The sequence below is a fragment of the Dioscorea cayenensis genome, chromosome 4, assembly GCF_009730915.1.
Source record: "Dioscorea cayenensis subsp. rotundata cultivar TDr96_F1 chromosome 4, TDr96_F1_v2_PseudoChromosome.rev07_lg8_w22 25.fasta, whole genome shotgun sequence".
NCBI lineage: Eukaryota > Viridiplantae > Streptophyta > Magnoliopsida > Dioscoreales > Dioscoreaceae > Dioscorea > Dioscorea cayenensis.
The window spans coordinates 6,633,930-6,656,476 of record NC_052474.1 but is presented as its reverse complement, the minus strand read 5'-3'; the positions used below and the strand labels follow the sequence as shown (position 1 = coordinate 6,656,476).

General features: G+C 35.5%; 4 protein-coding genes across 4 annotated transcripts in view; 3 read left to right on the top strand and 1 right to left on the bottom strand.

Annotated features, from left to right (window-relative positions):
* Positions 1-8,477, top strand: part of LOC120258439 (callose synthase 7-like) — a 29,872-nt gene extending 21,395 nt beyond the window's left edge. Inside the window, 15 exon segments of the mRNA XM_039265852.1 lie at positions 745-809; positions 812-853; positions 980-1,111; positions 1,200-1,268; positions 1,378-1,573; positions 1,655-1,766; positions 3,351-3,473; positions 3,547-3,662; positions 3,830-3,913; positions 4,455-4,567; positions 4,657-4,886; positions 6,500-7,297; positions 7,384-7,434; positions 7,750-7,935; positions 8,050-8,477. Coding sequence (XP_039121786.1) covers positions 745-809; positions 812-853; positions 980-1,111; positions 1,200-1,268; positions 1,378-1,573; positions 1,655-1,766; positions 3,351-3,473; positions 3,547-3,662; positions 3,830-3,913; positions 4,455-4,567; positions 4,657-4,886; positions 6,500-7,297; positions 7,384-7,434; positions 7,750-7,935; positions 8,050-8,292 — 2,560 coding nt within the window. The 3' untranslated portion in view covers positions 8,293-8,477.
* A 272-nt stretch (positions 8,478-8,749) lies between these two features.
* Positions 8,750-11,894, bottom strand: LOC120258438 (protein usf). Its single transcript, XM_039265851.1, has 5 exons — positions 11,706-11,894; positions 10,885-11,027; positions 10,636-10,765; positions 9,971-10,162; positions 8,750-9,188 (listed from the first exon to the last, which is right to left on the bottom strand). The coding sequence occupies exons 1-5, from the start codon at positions 11,874-11,876 to the stop codon at positions 8,976-8,978; spliced, it is 849 nt and encodes a 282-aa protein (XP_039121785.1). The 5' UTR covers positions 11,877-11,894; the 3' UTR covers positions 8,750-8,975.
* An 802-nt stretch (positions 11,895-12,696) lies between these two features.
* LOC120259500 (glutaredoxin-like) lies at positions 12,697-15,617 on the top strand. The gene is made up of 4 exons (XM_039267116.1): positions 12,697-12,872; positions 13,324-13,412; positions 15,101-15,199; positions 15,286-15,617. The coding sequence occupies exons 1-4, from the start codon at positions 12,817-12,819 to the stop codon at positions 15,363-15,365; spliced, it is 324 nt and encodes a 107-aa protein (XP_039123050.1). The 5' UTR covers positions 12,697-12,816; the 3' UTR covers positions 15,366-15,617.
* Positions 15,618-16,266: 649 nt separating this feature from the next.
* LOC120258879 lies at positions 16,267-22,418 on the top strand. Its single transcript, XM_039266337.1, has 10 exons — positions 16,267-16,544; positions 16,812-17,159; positions 17,233-17,448; positions 18,211-18,854; positions 19,110-19,206; positions 19,300-19,353; positions 19,438-19,553; positions 20,440-20,627; positions 21,386-22,028; positions 22,107-22,418. Exons 1-9 carry the CDS (start codon positions 16,335-16,337, stop codon positions 22,015-22,017), a joined length of 2,505 nt encoding a protein of 834 aa, XP_039122271.1. The 5' UTR covers positions 16,267-16,334; the 3' UTR covers positions 22,018-22,028; positions 22,107-22,418.
* The last annotated feature ends 129 nt before the right edge of the window (positions 22,419-22,547 follow it).

Here is a 22,547-nt window from a genome sequence, read left to right as displayed (position 1 = left end):
AGTTCATGACATACTCAAACAGATTTGTTTTGTAGTATTTAAAAGATGAGTGACTGTGTCAATGAGCTCAGGAATGGTTTTTTAATTTAAAAATATTGCTTCAAAAATATATTAATGCTCCCAAAATTTATGAATAAATAGATACATAAACAAGACCAACATACAACCTACAGAACATAGATACTTCATTGGCTTCTGTTTTAATATTACTTTGAGGACTTTGAGGAGAGAGTCAAGGATATAGTTTTACGTAGGTTTCATGTTGATTAATTTTTTATTGTTATTTTATTTTATTTTTTGCTTTGCTATATGATTGTAGAGAGCATTGATTAATCTCTGCAACGATTCGTTTATACTTTCCAAAATTCTGGAACCCCTTGTCCTGGCTCCATTCTAACTAATTAGACTTTCTTGTCTAAAAGCAATTCATATATGGTCATTAGTCAATATTTTGGTTGTATGGCAGTCATAGCAAGATCTGCAAGTTTGTGCCTAGGCAATTTTATGGTGATGCACTGTTTCTCCAGTGAGACCATTTCATAATGTGGCATATATGGTCAGATTTAAATATTATTTATGTGTTATCCTTTGTAGTGACTTATTCTCTCTTTAAATCTTGCCACTGTGATAAGAGATAACTCTTGCTTTTGGATTTGAAATATTGTAATGTCATATGCCTGATAAGTATTTTGTTTGATGCTTAATTCCTTTAATTTTGTTCTGACACATACTTTTCTGTTACAGTGTTTTGACTCCATACTATAAAGAGGATGTTCTTTATTCTGAGGAAGAGCTTAACCAGGAGAATGAAGTGGGATATCTACTTTGTTTTATTTACAGAAAATATATCCTGGTAAATATTGATGCCTGATGCTTATATTTTCACATAGTTTTTTTTTTTTATTTTTTTATTTTTATTTTTTATTTTTTTATAGTTGTTATGTTTATTATTATGGAATACTTCTTGACCTCAACTCAGATGAGTGGAATAATTTTACGGAACGTAAGCCTCCTCCTCCTGAAGACACACAAAATGAAGACACACAAAATAACCACATGCATTATGTTCGTGAATGGGTTTCATACAGGGGGCAAACACTTTCCAGGACAGGTGTACAATTGATATCTAAATCTACCATTCTCTTGACCAAGCGATTGTTTGTTTATTATTTTATATTGATGTATGCTGCCATTTTCAGTGAGAGGAATGATGTACTACAGGCAGGCTCTCGAGTTACAAGGCTTCTTAGATGTGGAACAGAATCAGGGTTGGTTATATCTAGTATTGCACTTTCTAAATTTGCTTTTAGTTCTGTTCTTCTCGAATCAACTTCATCAACTATATCCAATTTGGATTTGAATCACTTGCTTCTTCAGATAAACCAAGAGGGCATGGATCACTTTCACCAGAAGAGATGCACCATACCCACTTGGGTATTGCTAGACGTGCACAAGCTGTTGCAGACCTGAAATTCACATATGTTGTCTCTTGTCAAGTCTACGGCATGCAGAAGAAGTCCAGTGAGCCTAAAGACAGAAGTTGCTACCAGAATATTCTCAACTTAATGTTGATGTAAGTGATGCATCTAATACACTTGTTTAATAAAACCATCTGAATTAATTGTGTCATATATTCATTTGTTTGCTACAAAAGGCATCCTTCATTGCGTGTTGCTTATATTGATGAGCGGGATGAGACAATTGGTGGGAAGCAGGAAAAAGTTTTTTATTCGGTTCTTATTAAAGGAGGTGAAAACAGGGATGAGGTACTTGTTTTAAACTCATTTTTAAAGAATTCATCAGAGTTGGTTGAATGGCTTTAGAAATTTCTCGCTCTTATTTGATTAGGTTATAATACATGGTTTAATTGTGAACACTTGACACAGGATGATTCAAACTAATTTTTTGGGGTTTAATTCCTAATGCAAATTTTTCTTACTCCCTTTCGTCAGCCCACTTGCTTGAATAAAGTTGAACTGCAAAAATTCCTTGATTTTATTTTTGTTGCCTGTCTACTCCTTGGTCTTTCTTTTCAATTATGCTTTGGTATTCTTTGCAAGTTACAGGATCAGTGATGGCAAATTGGTTTTAATTTTTGGCACAGCAAGATATCCATCATCCTCATCTGTTTTTGTCTCTCTAATGCCTGACATGTGTAGCTTAAGCCAATATTAATGTGCTCCCTTCATCCAAGTCTTCCGAGATATAGGACTTACCATAGAGAATAATAATATATGGGTATTACCGGAGGCTATGCCAGAAAGTGATATCAAGTACAACAAACTAAAGAATGCTATAACAATATACATCAAGCAGCAATGAAGATAAGTATCTTCGAAACATTTAACATTGGTTTCCAACCTTTTACGCAAGATCCAGTCATACTGTTCAAGATAATTGTTCTTTTGCAGGTCATTCAGATTGATTAAGCTAATCATCAAAATGATGTAATTCAATATAGTTTGCCCTATGCTGGTAGGCTGGTACACTATGAAGTCTACTGTGTTAAACACCTTCCCACCCTGTAATCCAACTTTGATTAATATTAATCAACTATTCTCGCAGACTCATACCTTCCGGCATGACCTTTCATGTTGTGAAAGAGCAACCAAACTTGCTATTGATAGACTTTAATGTGCATTGCATGCCCATGTGCACTTAACTTTTTGGCATCCCTTTTGATTTTCCTATCGAATTTAGTTAAATTATTATGATATTGTAAGTGTGGAAATTCTTGATATAGTTCTGGCAATAGTCACCAATAAAGCCAAACTGTGAAAACTTCCATCTGCCTTAGAGCAGGTTCTTCACTTGAGCTATCTGGCTATTTAGTTGGTATGTATTATATTTGTACTCAAATTGATAAATAGGTTATGGTTCTCACATGCTTTCATTTTGTATGACTATCACAATGTTATTATGTCATGGTATGTTTTTAAACTACGAGTAGTTCTTATCCCTTGCTGATCTTGTACTCAATTTAGACAACTTTGTAGGATCAAATTTAATATTATTGATGAGGTGGACATATGTATAAGAACTAATGATTCAATTGTATTTAGAAGGTGTTTTGTATTCCTTGTGATAATTGTTTGTAGACTTTATAGACATACTTCTTGATTGCCTTCTTTACATTGATAATATTTGTATTCAGTTACAGAGTTCAAACATGAGCAACAAATGAACAATAACTTTGAGATAAAAATTTACAAATACATGAGAATTGTCACTTAATTTGCATTTATATGAATATAGATGGATCAATATCTCCCCTCTGATAATTTTCTTCTTATTTTTATATGATTATAAAATGAACATTTTGCCTGTCCATTGATCACTTTTTTCATTAGGAAATTTATCGTATCAAACTTCCTGGGCCTCCAACTGCTATTGGTGAAGGAAAGCCTGAGAATCAAAACCATGCCATAATTTTCACCCGAGGAGAAGCACTTCAAACAATAGATATGAATCAGGTAAACGTCACTATTATGAAATATAGTCAATATACCAAAAATTAATCACATGTCCTGTTATTTTCTATTTCAGGATAATTACCTTGAAGAAGCATTCAAAATAAGAAATGTTCTGCAAGAATTCTTAGCACATCATGGGCAAAGTAAGCCTACAATATTAGGTCTCAGAGAGCATATATTCACTGGAAGGTGAAGGACATGTCAACATTCTTTTGCATTTTTTTTTTTTTTAAATTTAAGCAAAGCTAGCTTAATTTACTTAATCATTCAGGATAAAATTGGTGGTTTGTATAAAGGTAAATCCATATATTGCCTATTTCAGTTAAACATCTTCATGTCTTCTTGTTACTTTACAGTGTTTCCTCCCTTGCGTGGTTTATGTCTAACCAGGAGACAAGCTTTGTGACTATCGGACAAAGGGTCCTAGCAAACCCTTTGAAGTAAGTGACTTGTCATCTGCTCAAATGAGTTTACCATTGTGTTTCATACAAGGTTGTCCATGAATATACTGTCACTTCTTATAAGGTTGTCTATTTGGATGAAATTGCTTGTGGTAATAGATATCTGTGTGTAATTTAGGTATGGTTTAAGCATTAATTGTGTACTGTGAAAGGTAAGAAGAAGCAACAAATGTTGGCCCCTTTATATTGTATATCAAGTAGTACATGCTGCATCCTTTTGGATGGAATTTCTTGTGGTAATAGATGTTTGTATGTAACTTAGGTAAGGTTTAAGCATTAAGTGTGTACTGTGAAAGGTAAGAAGCAGCAACAAATGTTGGCCCATTTTTATTGTATAGCAAGTAGTACATGCTGTGCATCTTTTTTGTGTGCGTTTAATGTTTATGTTTTTGTCTTTGGAATATGAAATGATTGACTGATTTAGCTCTTGATGTGGTGCATATGTATATACTAGCTTATCATGTATGCTAATTTCTTCTTCTAAGATGATTACCACCTCTCACAATATATGGCTTCACAGGGTCCGATTCCATTATGGGCATCCTGATATCTTTGATAGAATCTTTCATATTACAAGAGGAGGCATAAGTAAAGCTTCAAAAACAATAAATTTAAGTGAGGATATATTTTCAGGTAAGCATTTGCAATTTTGTTCTTTTTAATTCTATGCGTCTTTCTTGGTACCATTTTTTTTTTTTTCAAATTTTCATAATTATCTTCAGGGTTCAATTCAACTTTACGTGGAGGAAATGTGACTCATCATGAATATATGCAAGTTGGGAAAGGACGTGATGTGGGAATGAATCAAATTTCTCTTTTTGAGGCAAAAGTGGCAAATGGAAATGGAGAACAAACACTTAGTCGTGATGTTTATCGTTTGGGACGAAGATTTGACTTCTACAGAATGCTATCTTTCTACTTCACCACTGTGGGCTTCTATTTTAGCAGCATGGTATGAGTATTTTAACATATAAGTATCTCTACTAGAAGCGATATGATTAGCATCCACTCTATAAACTAAAGAATTGCCGCCGTAGGACAGTAATATCTATGAATTGCCTGTTTGCTATGGTGTGAATAGAACAGTACATGCCTTAATGTACAACCTAGTGGTGCAAGTTTCACACATGCAGATCCAGCTTATTTTCAACTGCATGGTTATGCAAATATACCCCACAGGCCAGTGTGGCAGATGTTTGCTCATGTGACTATATTTGCATGCACACACACGCACACGCCTATATATATATATATATATATATATATATCAGTTCTGAATTCTTAATTCATAGTTATTATTAGAGTAACCAATAGTTCCACATCAATTAAGTTAATATATATGGATATGAAAGTATAAGTTTGGGTCTCCCGTCCCGTCCCATGTCTTAAGTTTTTAGATCAAATTGAGCCTAAATGTGATTTGCATCTAACAATTATATATACCCCTACAAAATGAGTATAGTCACACTTGTGTCTGTATAGAGATATTTTGATTATCTATGTAATTATTGTTGCATGCATCATAATATTGCTTTTCAACAAATAACCACTGGATTGCTTAAGCTTAGCACGTACTGCCAATATTACACCAGTGGCAATGCAATAGCAGACCCATCATAGGTAGCCGGTGGGAAAAAAAAGGGTAGCTTTACGTTAATATCCATTACTACTGTGTTATAAGGAAGTATATCAGATAGGAACTTGTTACTGCATTCTTGCAACCCATTTCCTCTTTATATTAGGATCCTTGCTTAGGCCACCAAAATCTTGAAAACTAGCGGAATGTTCCTTATAATGTGTGCTTTGCCCCAAGTATATATCTATTATCCATTATATAAATAGGCATTTCTATACCTGCCTACAAAGTAATAAAGATTTCAAAATCTGGCAATTGACTAACACATAGCGTCAAAGTTGTGAATTATACACATATAATACTTGTGTGCAATTTTTAGCCACATGGTTATCAGGTGAAACAATTTTCCATGAAAATAGTGCCATCCCATATGTAAAGTTTTGATAAGGATCCTTGCAAGAAAAACTTGTTTATTCAATTTTAAGAGAGTGGAGTTCTCTTATCCTGCACTTGATGAGTGCTAGCTTACTATCGATACAAATGTTCTGTATCACCAAACCCCTGATTGATGCCCATTTCTAATTTGAGTTGGTTATTTAGTTCAAAAATTTATTTAATCAACCTAGTAAAATACCAGACATCAAATTAAACTCCTGTTTGTTTTAGCAGCCCCTTGAAGGTAGACTTCCATATTGCAGATTCTTGCTGATTTTGGTTTTGATGTGTTTGAAGCAACATAAATAAAAATAATAATGCTAGGACAGGTTCATGTATCAAGCTGCAGTCTGGGGTCATTATTGTTGATATGATGAAAAGCATCTTTACATATCCTTCTAGAAGACTAATTTATATGATAATTTTTATATGTTTGGTGAGCAATATATATTGACCAAGGCCATCTATTTTATGATAATCTTTGATTGTTGATTGCCAATACTTGTTCTTCCAAGAACATGTACAAAACTAACATCAAAATATTTGGACTTCAGGTTACTGTACTTACAGTATATGTCTTCTTATATGGTCGGCTATATTTAGTAATGAGCGGCCTTGAAAAGTCAATACTTGAGGATCCAAGCATTCAGCAAAATAAGTCCCTTGAAAATGCTCTTGCATCTCAGTCAGTCTTTCAGCTAGGATTATTACTGGTTCTCCCTATGGTAATGGAAGTTGGCTTGGAGAAAGGTTTCCGCACTGCATTGGGCGAGTTTATAATAATGCAGTTGCAGCTAGCCCCAGTTTTCTTTACCTTCCAGTTAGGAACCAAGGTCCATTACTATGGAAGGACAATTCTGCATGGAGGTTCTAAATATAGAGCTACTGGTCGTGGATTTGTGGTGTTCCATGCAAAGTTTGCTGATAATTATAGGCTTTACTCCCGCAGTCACTTTGTTAAAGGATTGGAAATGATGATACTCTTAATTGTATACCAAGTCTATGGGCAGTCATATCGTAGCTCAAACGCATATCTGTTCGTCACATTTTCCATGTGGTTCCTTGTTGCTTCATGGTTGTTTGCACCCTTCATATTCAATCCTTCAGGATTCGAGTGGCAGAAGACTGTTGATGACTGGACAGACTGGAAAAGATGGATGGGAAATCGTGGTGGGATTGGGATTTCAGTGGATAAGAGTTGGGAATCCTGGTGGCAGGCGGAACATGATCACCTCAGAACTACCAGTATTCGAGGACGAATATTAGAGATTCTTTTGGCGCTTCGTTTTCTAATCTACCAATATGGGATAGTTTACCACCTCAACATAGCCCATCACAGCAAAAGTGTCCTGGTGATGCTTTCTATCAAATGCCAAAACTTTCTCCCTTTTCATGACTATTACAGCCATTGTCTAATATTCTGCTCTTTGTTTCACAGGTTTATGGACTGTCATGGTTTGTGATGCTGACAGTCCTGTTAGTTTTAAAGGTATTCACAAGTATATTTTCATATACAACATGTTTTCAACATCTTTCTGATAGCTTTTAGACCTAGTTAGTTACCTCGAGCTTTATTGAAGAGTTATAATTGAATCCTTTCCTTCCCTCCATTGGTTTTCTTGTGTTTTATTGAATTAAAATCATAATGTTCTTCCTTGACTTTTTTACCTGGTAAATTAGAGTAATTTGTTGTCCCCCTGGTTTGCTCGCAACTTGTAGCCTTTTGGGTTTGGCTAGGCCCAGGCCAAGGCCAGTTTAAATCTATGCGAGTTGTAAAACATAATTTAACTATTTCTACTTGCAGATGGTTTCAGTGGGTCGGCGAAGGTTTGGCACAGATTTTCAGCTGATGTTTAGAATCCTCAAAGGGCTTCTCTTCCTCGGCTTTGTATCGGTGATGACAGTTTTATTTGTTGTCTGCGGCCTCACGATAGTTGATGTCTTCGCTAGCATTCTAGGCTTCATGCCGACCGGCTGGTCACTTCTTCTGGTGAGTCATTCTCAGATGTTTCTTTGTCATTTCTGATCATTTTGATATAGCCTTTCAAATTATGCTCAAGCATGCATGCATACTGATTTTTGCTGCTGTCAACACTTGGTTAAGATTGGCCAAGCATGCAGATCATTATTTAGGAGGATTGGATTCTGGGATTCGATTAAGGAACTTGGCCGAGCATATGAGTATACGATGGGGTTGATCATCTTCATGCCCATAGTAGTGCTATCATGGTTCCCTTTTGTTTCCGAGTTCCAGACCAGGTTGCTCTTCAACCAGGCATTCAGTCGAGGTCTCCAGATATCAAGAATTCTTGCTGGGAAGAAAGACAGCAGCACAGCAGCTAACTGAGACGTCGTTATCTTTTTCATTTCATTTAATTTCATGTATGAGCAGGTCGATCTTTTTTACACATGCAAACTTCATTCAGTCGGTCGGGTGCTTGTATTATTTTCTTAGAACTTGTTCTCTTGAGAACATGCTCAAAAGAAACCAGTATCTGGAAATTTATAGACATCCCCAAGAGGTTGCTTTTAGTCCCCAATGGCAGACAAGGCGGGAATTTTCGGAGAAAGGTTTGTCTGAAATTCATGTTTCGGATGAGATTTATGCAAGTGAATATATGTACACAGAGATTTCCCTTCACATTGGAATGCAAGGAACTGTGTTGCTGATTGGCTTCACAAATTTCATATTTTCCATCAAACACAAAATGATTTCTCTGCATTGCCCTAATGCACAATACTTTCTGTTGATTGGCTTCACAAATATCAGATTTTCCATCAAATGGCACCGGAAACACAAAATATAGCATGCTCAAGATACGTTTCAAAGGGTCATATGAACCATGATAAAAGCATCTGAGACACTCCATAGACTTATTTGTGGTGAACATCTTTTTAACATTCAAAGCAACAGGTACCGACAGTCCACAAACATGTAGCAGATCTCCATAACTAACTTTAAAAACAGCATATAACTCGGCCCTAAGGCAGACACCAGCATGCCACAACAGGCATGAATGGCGGGTCAGGTCAAGCAGAGCGCAGATGTTTACTCATCCAAGATTCAAAGCAAGACCAAGCTAAGTCCACAGCAGCATAGTCCTCATCCTTCGAACCCATTGTCTTCCTCCGTTGGACGCCTTCTGGTGAAGTGTTCATGAAAGCATGGCTAAGCCCAGGATAAATATGAACCTCAAATGGAACTCCACTTGAATTCAGCTTTTCCTGGAGTGCTTTTGCCGCCTGAAAGTTTTACTGAATTAGCTTCAAGGTTTTCTGTAAAGCTTGCAAGCAATGACAACTAGTGGATAATTATATCATACAAGTCAAATAAGGAATCAATTCTGATGCAACCCTTAAATTTTTATTGACATTAAAAATAACAGACAAGCCTGAAGCCAACAATGAAATCAAGAAACTTATTGTCAAACAAACAACAAATTGGTGAAACAAAAATTCCTCAAGTCATGCGCCAAGAATAGGCATGTGCCTAATGAAGATACTTGAAGTGGTTTACATGTAATAGCTAATGCAAATGGATGTGCATATCCCTAATTTAATAATGACCCATATCACTGGGCATGAGCAGTAACCGCTATGAATTAATGGCAATGACAGGCATGCACTTATTTATGCTGGACCTTTACACACCATCAGTATGTGGTGCTAAAGCAAGACACTCTCACATATCATTGTATTCACTTACCATGGAAAATGCATATTTCCACAATCTTCAAATCAGCCTTATACAATGAGAATATGTTGTATGTTATTTGTCTACCAATTATTCAATGAAATAATATCATTCAAGTTAAAGGGAACAAAAAACTTCATCCACTCCCCATAGGGCAGCTTATTTAAATGTGTCATAAATCAAAATTTTAAATTACCTACTGGAGGATTTTCAATGATCTAAGATAAGATATAAATCAGTTTTCTATTTTAACAAGGTCTTTGTTTTTTTCTTTTTCTTTTTTTTGTTGGAATTTTTTTTTTTTAAAAGTATCAGTTAAGGGTGATCATACCGTGATGTCTGAAAACCCAACAAAGCTATCAAGCTCTCCAAAATGTGCCTGCACTGGTGCTTTAGACTTTGAAGGATCAGCAAGTTCTGATGAAGGAGTGCCATAGAAAGCAACAACAGCATCAATTTCAGGTACTAAAACCCCACTTGCAATTGACAGAGCACCTCCCATGCAAAACCCAGTGACACCAACCTATCCAGACAGAAGGCTTAGATGGGTTATGGGGTCTCCCCTTAATAAAATATGAATAGAACCATCAAATAAATGATTGTTTAAACTTGTGATAAATGCTTACACAGATTAAAGTTGACAATAAAAGGATTAATGAAATATATTCAGTCATACCTTGGAAAAAAAATATGTAAAGGAAAATTATTAGTTAATTATTCAACCATTGAAATGTAATGTGTATAATTTGCAGATAGGTAAACTAAGGGTAAGTTGAACTTAAACAAGGCACAGAAAATCAAGTAGACTGCGACCACATGGACAAGTAGTACAAACATGGAAAGGAAACAAAGACTGAAGTCACTGGATGCCGAAAAAGAAAAATGAAGGTAAAATGGACCAAAAACAGGTGTTGTCAGTGTTGCTACAAACTTATGAAAACATTACATGCTCAAGAAAAAATAAAGCATAAGGCAACCACGGAAAATAATATTCACCTTTGGCGAACCATTTGCTTTAAGCCATTTAACTGAAGCATGTATGTCTTTAATTGCACCAGGCCAATCCAGCCCCTCCATCAAATGTTGTGCCTCAGCAACATCCAAACCAACCTTTCCACGATACAAACTAACAACAAGGGGAAGTAAGAAAAGAGACAACTAGTAACATTTGAAGCATACAACTTGTAAACAAGGGCTGAGTGGTTCATTCAAACTAACAGAATTAGTAAAGAACATAGAACATACTCTGGAATTAGGGCTCTATAGCCAGGTCCCATCTGGGAAATTTTCAAAGCGTGGTTTTTGACCTCAAAATCAACTCCCCACCATTCTTGCAAAACTACAATTCCAGGAGCATTTTCTTTTCCAACCACATAAGCATCAAATACCTATGGATGAGATGTGAGCTATAAATTGCAAGTCAAGATTTTTATTTAGCCAAATTGACGATCAAGATCAATGCAATGCATACATAATACTTTACTATGAGTCATCACTACAATCATTTCAATAACCATTTGTGCCATTTCTTTGTTTTTGTCAAGATTTAAGGGGGTCTAATAAGGACTCATTTTACAAAATATTATGAGAAGAGAGACATCATTGATCATACCATACATGGGTAGCATCGACATTAGCAGACAACAGGCCAAGTATGGGATAAATGTATACATTAAAAAGAATTATCATTAAGTTAAAATTTATTTGCAATTCATTAATCTTGAACCTATACTGCACGACATGATGATCCTACTCGTAGAAAGAGGAGCTCCTCTAAGAATTTTTCTTTTTCCAATTCTTTTTACAGGCTTCATATTCACAAAAACAAACACCAGAAAAGCAAGAGACTTGAACACCAAGACTAATATATCATAATAATAAGTATATAAATACATATATTTTTTTCCCTTAAAAGCTGAACATAAAAGCGTCCAGAACACTACATGAAACAAATCACCGAGACAAAAACTAGTATTGATAGATTTAGAACAGAAACATGGATTAGAATTCCAGAATTAGAATTGGGCGAAAACAAAGGCTAATCAAAAGTGAGGAAAGGTACTCACGGTATCATCTCTTTGAATCTGAACCTTTTGGAAGCGCTCGTCAGCAGCGGAGCTGGCCATGGAGCGAATGGGAGAGAGGGTCCTCCTGGCGAGGCGACCAAGGGTGTATGCTTTCGCAGAGATGGAGAATGGAGAGGAAATGGCAGCAGCTCTGAACAACAGCGATGCCATTGTTTTTTTATTTTTATCTTTTTTTTATTATTTTCAAAACCGGAAATTTTATTAGGTCGTTCTCGAAGTAGGGCCCGCTCAGCCCATCCAGCCATCCCGGCCCAGCCCAGCCCAGGTGGTGTAAGTCGGTTTAAAATTTGACTGAAAAAATATTAAAAAAAAATATTTTGTGAGAAAACATGCATCAGTTGTTTATAGAACCATGTGAAAATATATATATATATATATAATTTAAAAAAAAAAAAATTGTCCGTACTCAATAAAAACCGTGAAAATATGGTTTAATAAAATATGAAAATAAAATTTTTAATGATAGTTGTCTAATACCAACTCAATAAAAAAAACCAAGTTTGATTTTAAAAAAATGAGCATGATTCGTGTTCAACAATTTTAAGAATATATTATTCAATTAATAAAATAAAAGCAAATTTACATTGAAGAAAATTTAAAAGCCGCATTTGGCAGCTTATAATAACCGCACCATCTGAGCATCCAACAGCGAAGCAGGACGGTTTCATTCCTATTTAAGTTAAGAAATAAATGAATAATAGTAAATTTAATTATATTAATGAATAAAATTATTTTTTAAAAAAAATCCTTAAAAATTGGAGTTCGTTCAGCATTAAAACGGATCCGAATAAATTTCACAAAACATATAATTTTTTTATCATTTAATTTAATTAAAATATCTTCATGAGTGGTGGCCATTTGTCCGCATAAAGAGGTCCTTTTTTATTATTAATTATAATTTATAAAATTTCGCTAAATGTGAGAGTTTTAGTAGAGATGGGTTCAAACTTCAAACCCTGAGCCGAGATCTTTATATATATATATATATATATACACACACACAGAGCAAAGAGGTCTTCTTCTTCATCAAAGCGCAAGCGAGCATTTGGTGTTTGAGAGAAAACAGAGCAAGCGGGCGAGTTCTGGTGATATGGCGCTTCCTAAGGCTAAGGAGATCGTTAATACCAACCCCGTCGTGGTGTTCAGGTGATCTCTCTTGGCCTCTCTCTCTCTCTTTTCGCCTTTTCTTCTTCGTTCTTTCAGCGCTTTGTCTGCAATAGATCGAGCCCTTTTTTGCCCGCTTTTATAGTGGTAATTGCTATGTATGCGATGATTACTGATCTTAAGAAGATGTTTATTGTCTGGCCAGGGATTAATCTTGTTCATAATAGCTGAAAATTTTGTTTCTTCGGATAAAGTTGCAATTTTTTAGGGAAATGGCATACAAAGTACTTGTGTGTATTGCAATTTGATAGATTCTTTCCCTAAACCACTCTGAATGGGAAAGGAAAATATGGTTCATTGATTTGTTGGCCTTTCATTTTCATTCAACTCTTATTCATTATTTATTTATTCGTGTTATGTTAGAGATCTGACTTTTTCTTTCAATGATTTGGTTTTTTTATTTTTTTTATTTTTTATTTTTTTGGTATTGCAGCAAGACTTACTGCCCCTACTGCGTACGGGTTAAAGAATTGCTTACCAAGTTAGGGACTACTTACAAAACTGTTGAATTGGATGTGGAAGGTGAATCTCATTCTCCCTTTGTCTTCTTTGGCCTGATGTTTCTGATAATATATGGCTAGAATGACTTAAGAATGTTACTCTATGGAAGATGTCTTGTAAATAAATTTATTCTTGTCCTTCCTGATCATTTCTTTGGGGATGTAGAATGATGAATTTTTCACTTCTTACTAAATGATTGTTCTTGTTAAAATTTCTTTAACTTTAAGATTGATTAATTAAAATGGTTTACCTTCTGGTGAAATAGTATAATTGAAGGAACTTCTTTTTTTTTTTAATTTAGTTTTTTAGTTATATTTCATGGGTTTGAATACATTGAAACAAAATTAGATATTTCTTATTGCTGTGCATTATCATTGGTCTTGATTATAGAAAGGGACCCTGTTACTTTTTCTCGTCCAGCTTTCCTTCTACATGATCCACATTAATGGCTATGCAAGATCGATGTTTTTATATATCAAGTTTGGTTGAAGTTAATATTTTACATGTAAAGTGTTAATTTGTGGGTTGCACCGTTAGTTAACTGCTTTTATTTTTATGATTTATTAATGGTTAGTGGTGCAAGCAAATTACACCAAAGTGTCAGATACAGGAATTTGGTCATGATATTATGTATGATTTTCATTTTTCAATATGAACTTTACATATATTTTGCTAATGAACTTTTCTTTTGGTTAAAACTGAACATTGTTTTAGAGTTTATGTCAAGATTACAAAATGCAGAAGAGTTCTTATGAACAGAAAGTGAGATTGGGAAGAGGTTAAAAGATCTATCTTTCTATTCATTTAAATGATATATATATATATATATATATATATGTATAACAGTACCTAGTTTAGAATTTTGAAAACTAATAATATATTTCATATCATGCCATAAACATGGAAGGCATATGATTTATGATTAGTAGTTCGTGCCTTGTGATAAAATTGGTATATGTTAGGCATGATTTGGTTATTCATATAATACATATATAAGAGGTCATAATATAGAATTGTGAAAAACTAATAATAGTACATACCACGAGAGTATTTTATTTCACATTTTGCCATTCAAATGGAAGGCGTATAATATATGATTTACGGTTCTTGCCATATAATTAGATTGGTATGTTAGGCATGATTTTGATTCCACATGGAGTTGTTGCTGTAATCCCCCAAGTAATTTCAATTTTTATAATCTTACTCCATTATTTTGAGTTGTTGTCATTGTTATGGATTTGGATTATTATTATTATCTTTGTCCATCAATTTGAATTGCTGTCATTTGTTTAAGCCTTCTATCATAGAAAGTCATCATGCACATCCTATCACAGATTATGCCAAACAAAAAAAAAACCCCATTGCGACAATGTTTTTCTAATCTGCTTATATATATTCTTTCATCTTTTTGTAAATCTTAAAATTTAAAAGTGAATTATTTATAAGGCGGCATACAAGTTATTGCCACTCTAAAATAGTATTCAGCATCATGATCAGATTTTTATGAATTTATTTTGAAAAGTTTGTTGTTTCCTATCGCAACTTCTTGAACAACACTCCCACTAACTATTGGCTAAATCTCCATCACAATTATATCGGATTCTTGACAGGGCTAAAGCCACTAGCAGCTCCTAAAGTTCAGGCTATTGTTTATTTTTCAGATTGATTGATAAATGTTCATCTAAATGGCTTCATTTTCTTCCTTAAAGGTGATGGATCTGAGATACAGGCTGCACTGGCACAGTGGACTGGCCAAAGGACTGTGCCAAATGTTTTTATTGGTGGAAATCATATTGGTGGCTGTGACAGTATGATTCTTTCTCTCCACTTTTATTTGTTTTGTTCCAAGTTATTTCTAAATAATGTGTATGCATGTATTTGTTTGTTTTGGTAGATGTTACAGAGAAGCACAATGGAGGGAAGTTGGTGCCACTGCTAACTGAAGCTGGTGCTCTTGCTGCTACTACTGCTTAGGCAGTTCTGGTCTTTTTAAATAGTGTATGTATTGAGATATAAATCCGAATAAATCATCTTATGATAATAAGTTGATGGGTTTGCATGCAATGTGAACCTTTCACTTCACTGAATTAAGCTGTTACTGCAAACTATGGTCTGTATAACGGTTTACCTTGTTTGAGTACTTCAAATGATTGGGTTGCTCCTTCTTATATATGTTGGACCGTTTTGTGCTTTTTTTTAAAAAAATTATCTTGGTTGCCATGGTTATATGGTGCTCTTGTTCCTATATAGTTAGTCACTAGTCGCTGAAATTTTAATTTGTCAATTTTTTATTTTGTATTTTGAATATAGTTCTGATATATACCAAGACTGTGATTGAACTTTACTTGTTTTTCCTTGAGAAAATAAGTTATCTCATGAAACTGTGTACTATAGTTTTTAGTTTGATATAAGCGTATAAAATTTTAATGTATGGAGATGGTAAATATCCTAATAAATTGGAAAATTCAAACCACCGGGGAAATTAAAATTTTAGGAGATATTAATAAACTCAAGCCAAATTTCCCATTCCTCAAGTCATTTAACAACATAAAACCAGAATGGTAAAAGAATGCCCGGGGATATTTATGTTAGGCTTTCTAACAAATTCTTAAATTAAGACATAAAAATTTATTTTTTAGAAAATTTATAGACGGACTTTGATAAAATCTATTCATTTACTGTCCACGCACCACTGTATATATATATATATATGTTTATAGTATGGTAATATTTTAATTGTGCCATATGATGTCTGGTTTATCGTCTTTATAAAAAATAAAAAAATAATAAAATAAAATAATAAATAAATAAGGAAAAGTTATTAAAAAAAAAAAACTCTAGAAGAAACAGAACGGTTTGATAAGGTCGTGACTGGCCACACTTGAATTGAATGGTTGTATCTCGAAAAGTCGGCAGCTTGTCGGCTGCTCCGCCTCCGCTGCAATGGCGTCCATGCCTACCTGGACACCGCTCCATCTAGAGCTTAAGGTTCTCCACCAGCATCCCACTCCTTTCATGGCGGTGACGAGAATCATCAACCCTCGCAGCAGCGTCTCTGTTGGTAAGCTCAGCCTTCTCTCCGCCCGTTGTTCATTCGTGAAGCGCGCCAGCAACAGTGATGGCGTCCCGGCCGAAGCCAGCCCCAAACCTTCCGTAAGCCCTGCAAACGTATTCTCATTGTGCTTCTTGATTGGTACTCACTCGCATGACCATTATTCGGAACAGTTCGAATTCAATTCTGCTTGCTTGAAGTTTGTGTTCTCTTTCTCCGTGCGTCTCTGATAGATTCTTTCTCATTTTGGAGATAAAATCATTGTACGTGTTAGCAAAGAAGACGGATGTTTCTTTGTGAATTGAGATTGTTGAAAAACGCAGTGACGTTCAAAATCCTTTCTTTGGGCGTTTTTTTTTTAATTTCAGGATGTTGGAGTAATTAAGGACAATGCTAGTTCTGGCCCTGGCTATGTTGGCTTGTTTGTTCGAATGCTTGGTCTAGACAATGATCCCTTGGACAGGGAGCAGGCAGTAGTTACTCTTTGGAAGTATTCCCAAGGGGGGAAGGATTGTATTGATGGCGTTGTGCGATTTCCTGGCTGCATTAACCTTGTAGTCAGCCTACTCAAGTTAGATTCTATGACCACCTGTGAAGCAGCTGCAGGCCTTTTACGAACTATTTCATCAGTAAGCATACACCGAGATGTAGTGATTGAATGTGGAGCAGTTGAAGAAATTGTTGGTCTTCTGTGTAAATCATGTTTGACATCAGAGGTATCAAAAGCAGCATCTTTCCAGTACCTGTTTGGTATAAAGTTTCACTCTTGTTAATTGTTATGTGCTGTAGGTAAAGGAGCAAAGTCTAGGTGCCTTATGGAACTTGTCTACTGATGAGAAAGTGGCTGTGAAGATAGCTAAAAGTGACTTCTTACCGATGCTTATTAAGTTCCTTGATGATGAGGAAATAAAGGTGAAGGAGGGAGCTGGTGGAGTTTTGGCAAATTTGGCTTTGACTCCTACTAACCATAGTAATTTGGTAGAGGCTGGTGTGATTCCAAAACTGGTAAGCAAGTCTTTAGAAACTAAGAACGTGCAAATGTGATTTGTTTAACATGTGATTGCCAAATCTACTTATATTTGGATGACCTGAATCTGTGGTTGCTACCCAGTGCAGGCAATATAGTTTTATATCAATTCGTCTTTGAAAACTCTAGCATTCTTTGCTGTGTCTGGTTTTTCACATTTATGCAACTTGTCATTACAAAGCAGAGAAATGAAGAAATCCCTCAGTATTAAACAATCAATGAAGTGCAGCAAATTTGTGGTGATAGATGTCTTCCATGGAAAAGTTGTCAGGTCCATCTAACTTCAGTCTGGGAAGAAAGAGTGATCAAATAAAAAATGATGATTTATAGTCCGTAGGTGTATTTCTCATGCATAGGATGTAATGATTTATGGCCAGGGATAACAAAAGGTTGGACCAATCTTTCTGATTTATATGTAGTTTAGTAGGCCCTTGTCATTCTGAAGATATGCACAATGAACTCCCAGTCCAGTGCACCACTAGTTTGTGTTATTAATAAGAATTGCTTGCTTACAGTTACAGAGTCCTCATCATTCTGAAGATATGCACAATGAACCCTTAGTCCAATGGGCCCTAGTAATTTACTAGTTTGTGTTATTAATAAGAATTTCTTGCTTACAGAGTCCTCCATATTTAGGCAAGCTATGAACATGATCAGTGCCAAATATCTCATTTGTCTTCATATAGACATGCATGGTGACATTTGAAATCATTGCAACCTAATTACCAATTCTACTGCAGGCATCTCTGTTGAAAACCAAAGATGATGGCTTTAAAGTAATTAGGAAAGAAGCAAAAACGACATTATTAGAACTTTGCAAGGATGAATACTTCAGAATCCTTGTCACTGAAGAGGGTCTTGTTCGAGTCCCTTTAGTTGGTGCTGCCGCATATAAAGCTTTCAAACCAGTTTCTTATTCATGGCCCTCATTACCTGATGGAACAGAAATTCAAAAGAATTCACGCCCTTCAAGATATGGTGCTTCTGAGTTACTTCTTGGTTTGAATGTCCGTGACAACCTCAATTTATCTGAAGCAAAGATGAATGCCATGATTGGACGTTCACAACAGCAATTTCTTGCAAGAATTGGAGCTATTGAGTTGGAGGATGGAAGAAAAGTTCATTCAGATTCTTCACAGAGGCAGCAGTATACTCTTTTGCCCTGGATTGATGGTGTTGCTCGTCTAGTTCTGATTCTTGGACTTGAAGATATTTCTGCAATATCCAGAGCTGCTTATTCTATTGCTGATGCGGCAACGAGTGAACATATGCGGATCTCATTCAAGGAAGCTGGAGCAGTTAGACTTTTAGTTCAGCTGCTAGACCATAGCAATGATGGTATTAAAGAGGCAGCAGCACTTGCACTGGATAGGTTGTCTAACAGGTATTATAATTTGTTTTCAATATTCAAGAATATTAATGAGATCAACTTGTGAGTAACTGGCTTATTTTAGTTTATTTGTATCTGGTCCCAATACTGAACTTGTAAGTTCTTCTCGGAATCTTGTTTTGAATTATAGGTTTTTTCCCCTCCTTTCCTCTTCTAATGGTCAATGCTTTCAATTCTTTTGTTTCCTTTCTCTATTCATGATCATTAATATTACTTTATGTTATTTTTTCTAACATTTTTTTCTTGCAGCTCTGAAGTTCGCCGGACAATTGATGCTGAGGGCGTGTTGAGTCCCCTGATTAACATACTTAAGTCCAAAAATACTTCACAGAGTCTGTTAGAGAAGGTTCCCAGTAGCTTTAGGATATTTCTTGAGAAAGTTTAACTTCTTAAATATTGCGTCATTTTTTTGAATACTTACAGAAGTTTATTATTGTAGGTTGTGAATATACTTTCTCGGATTTTTGACCCAGGCAAGGATGTGAAACAAAAGGTGAGATATTACTTGCTTCTCTCAACAAGACATTAAATAATTTTGTGTTTGTGACATGTTTTTATTTGCTTCTTCTACTTCCAGAACAAAGCAATCAATGGATCGTCAGAAGTGGTACTTACTAATGCACACAGTTCTGATAAAATTGAAGGATCAAGCAAACAATTGGACACCTTTCTTCAGCCTGATTTAACTACGAGGTATATTACTAAGTTTGCTTTCAGCAAGGACCATGCTATGTACTTTGTATTGTGAATCTGTGCTGTTTCTTTTCTTTCTAACTTTAGGCATACCTCCCGGTGCCCCCTTTGTGAATCTAAAGCTTTGTGGGGTCAACAACATATCCCCTGCATCACCAACTTCTCTGTCCATGCTAATAAAGATTGCAATGAGATTCTTTGCAATAATTTTCCCTGTTCAATGATTATTATCAAACATATGGATGTAATTGACATGAAACTAAACTTTTTCTTTGTTAAAAAAATTTGCACCTGCCACCAGTTTCATCATTCAATAGCCATATAATGTTTAATTACTAAATTTTGTCTAAAAGAAATTAAACACTCAAAAGCACTCTGTTCCCTATCCAGATCATAACCAAAATTAGAATGTTGTTTATTCACACTGAATCTCTTACTAGTTTCTCCCAGAACGACTAGGTTGGTTTAGTGTAGTAAGCCATGTTTACAGAAAAGACTGAAGGGGAAGAACTTTGTATAGCTAAAGTATGTTAGTGTCTAGGACTTTATGTTGTCTTCTTTGCACTTGCTGTACTTATAAAGTTGTAGATATAATTTATATAATGCATCGATCTTTTGCTATTGAACTTTGACCATGGATGCATGTATGGATCTAAGATGGGTTGCTTTATTACAGTTGATAATTTGGACTACCCATGCTGCCTGCATTATTATCAAAGTCAAGTCTATGATTGCTTCTGTATGTAATGTATCACCCTTAGTCATGCTATATATATATATATATATATGGAAAGCGATTTGGCTCATTTGGTTTTAATATTAATTCTTATTTTGAAGCTTTCATGCTGATAAAAGAATGGCATCAAACTAATTGCGGGCTTCACAGGGAGATGATAGATTCTGGGGTGATAGCTCGCTTTGTTGAAACATTTAGGATCTCATCTCCAGATTTACAAGTGAAGATTGTTTCCATCCTTGACTATGTTGTGACCTCTGAGTTGCATGTAACTGCATTAATTGAAGCTGGCATTGAATCAGGACTTGATGCTGTTTTTGAACAGGGATCTTCTAATGGTATGTTATTGTAGCTATACCCTCTTTCTAGTGTATATTTAAGTTTTTAACCTTGATCAGGTTTCTATCTTTTATACTATTCTATAACAGTAAGTCATATATAAAAAGGACGATTCAGTGCACATTCTTGCTTTACATAAAAACCGTTGTTTTCACCTTGAAGCTGTAACACACTGTTTGCAACACCAAGCCTTGCCTGTGTACCCAAATGAACACTCCCCTGCCCAACCCTTGTGCCTGAAGTTAAATAAATAGTTTTATTTTTCAAAGAGAAACTAACAGAGAAGGGAAAGGGAAATCAATTAGCAGGTTAACCTTAAGGGCACCTTTTGCACCTTAGGCACATGGTGGTTGTTTAACTGATCACAAGGACAGTGATAAGTCTCCTTTCTTCCCTAATTGATTCATATTTCCAAATGAAAATCTTGTATCCCCATGGGTCTTTGTCTGAACAATGCATTGATTTGGATGAAGTTTAACTTTTAGAACATTTTGGTTCATATCAGATAACAACCAAATTGGTTTAGGCTTCAATAGTGTCATCAGCAGATTTGCCTCAAATGTTTTTGCCACTTTGAAAATCAGTTCCCTCTTTCTGTATTTTTGTATTGCATATTTTTATCCTATTTAATTTTTTCCATTTTGTGTTCAAATGATTATTTTATTTATTTTTTGGCTACTCTCTTGTTAATTTTTAACTTCTGTCAAGGACCTGAACTTAAGTCTAGTCTAAAATTATGTTGGCAATCTCACTGCAGTCGTGGAAGATGATGATGACAGTAAGCTAGAGGAGGACATTGTTAAAGCTGAAGAGATTGGTCTTGTGATTGCTGCAGCATCCAGATTGCTCTCAAAATTATTAGACTTTGAACAATTTCGACGTGGCATTGATTCTAGAAGTTTTGTATTTAAATTGCGTAATATCCTGAGATCCAACATCCCTCTTCATGCGAAAGAGTGGGCTGCAGCCTGTCTGGTAAAGCTTGAAGCTCATTTTGGGTCACTTGCTGATCTTGGGCACCGTATTGATATGGAAGTAACACTCTACGAGACAATTCCAAGACTCGTTGAACAAATAAGAACTTCGGCTTTTGATGAATCACAAGAGGCTGCTGCCCAAGAATTATATGAGGTGGTGGCCTCTAGAGGGCTGGTGGAGTGCAGTAGAGCAATTGCAACTTGTGGAGGGATATTTCCACTTGTAAAACTGATTGATGAGGGTCATGCACTAGAGGCTAGCTTGGCCATCTTGTATAACCTCAGTATGGACAGTGAGAATCATCCGGCTATAATTGCTGCCGGTGCAGTGCCAATATTGAAGAGGATAGTTCTTACAAAAGGGCCGCAATGGACACGTGCACTTCATCTGCTAAGGACGCTGCCAACATGAACTGAAACTAGGTAGGCATCTTTGTTCTGGTTTAATGAGCACTTTTAATGAAGTATCTGAAGCATCGACATTCTTGCCCATTTTTGCAGTGACATGGGAAAGAGTACAACAGCATATGCTTTGTTGGCAAGTAGTCATACCAACTCCTGATGAGGTGAGTTTATATTGCTTCTCATTTAGACCAGGAAATTAGCCACAGCACTTGGTCGTGTGGCTGAAAGCAACATGTATTGTTGCCTGTGTTGCCGCGGGGTAACTGTTGCGGCCATAAGCAGTCCATGTTGAAGTTATGTATAAGAGAGTTTGCATAAAAAATGAATGAGAGCTAAAGATGGTTGTTTGACCTTGGAATGATTTCATATGATGCTAATGTGATTTAACTGAACCTTTTGAATTATTTCTTTCTACTGTCTCTATTTTCAATGATTTGTATGTAGATAGCAGGGACAAACTATACCTCGTTAGCATCTCATCTCAAGGTTGTTATACAGCCGCTATTTTTTTTATTTTTTATTTTCTCTTTGACGACG

Coding starts and splice junctions, on each gene's coding strand:
- LOC120258879 (XM_039266337.1), top strand. CDS start 16,335: ATGGCGTCCATGCCTACCTGGACACCGCTCCATCTAGAGCTTAAGGTT. Junction 19,207..19,299: donor CACAGAGTCTGTTAGAGAAG/GTTCCCAGTAGC, acceptor TTATTATTGTAG/GTTGTGAATATACTTTCTCG. Junction 19,354..19,437: donor GCAAGGATGTGAAACAAAAG/GTGAGATATTAC, acceptor TTCTACTTCCAG/AACAAAGCAATCAATGGATC.
- LOC120258438 (XM_039265851.1), bottom strand. CDS start 11,876: ATGGCATCGCTGTTGTTCAGAGCTGCTGCCATTTCCTCTCCATTCTCC. Junction 10,163..10,635: donor AAGCAAATGGTTCGCCAAAG/GTGAATATTATT, acceptor CTGTCTGGATAG/GTTGGTGTCACTGGGTTTTG. Junction 9,189..9,970: donor TTGGGTTTTCAGACATCACG/GTATGATCACCC, acceptor TAAAACTTTCAG/GCGGCAAAAGCACTCCAGGA.
- LOC120259500 (XM_039267116.1), top strand. CDS start 12,817: ATGGCGCTTCCTAAGGCTAAGGAGATCGTTAATACCAACCCCGTCGTG. Junction 12,873..13,323: donor AACCCCGTCGTGGTGTTCAG/GTGATCTCTCTT, acceptor TTGGTATTGCAG/CAAGACTTACTGCCCCTACT. Junction 15,200..15,285: donor TCATATTGGTGGCTGTGACA/GTATGATTCTTT, acceptor TTGTTTTGGTAG/ATGTTACAGAGAAGCACAAT.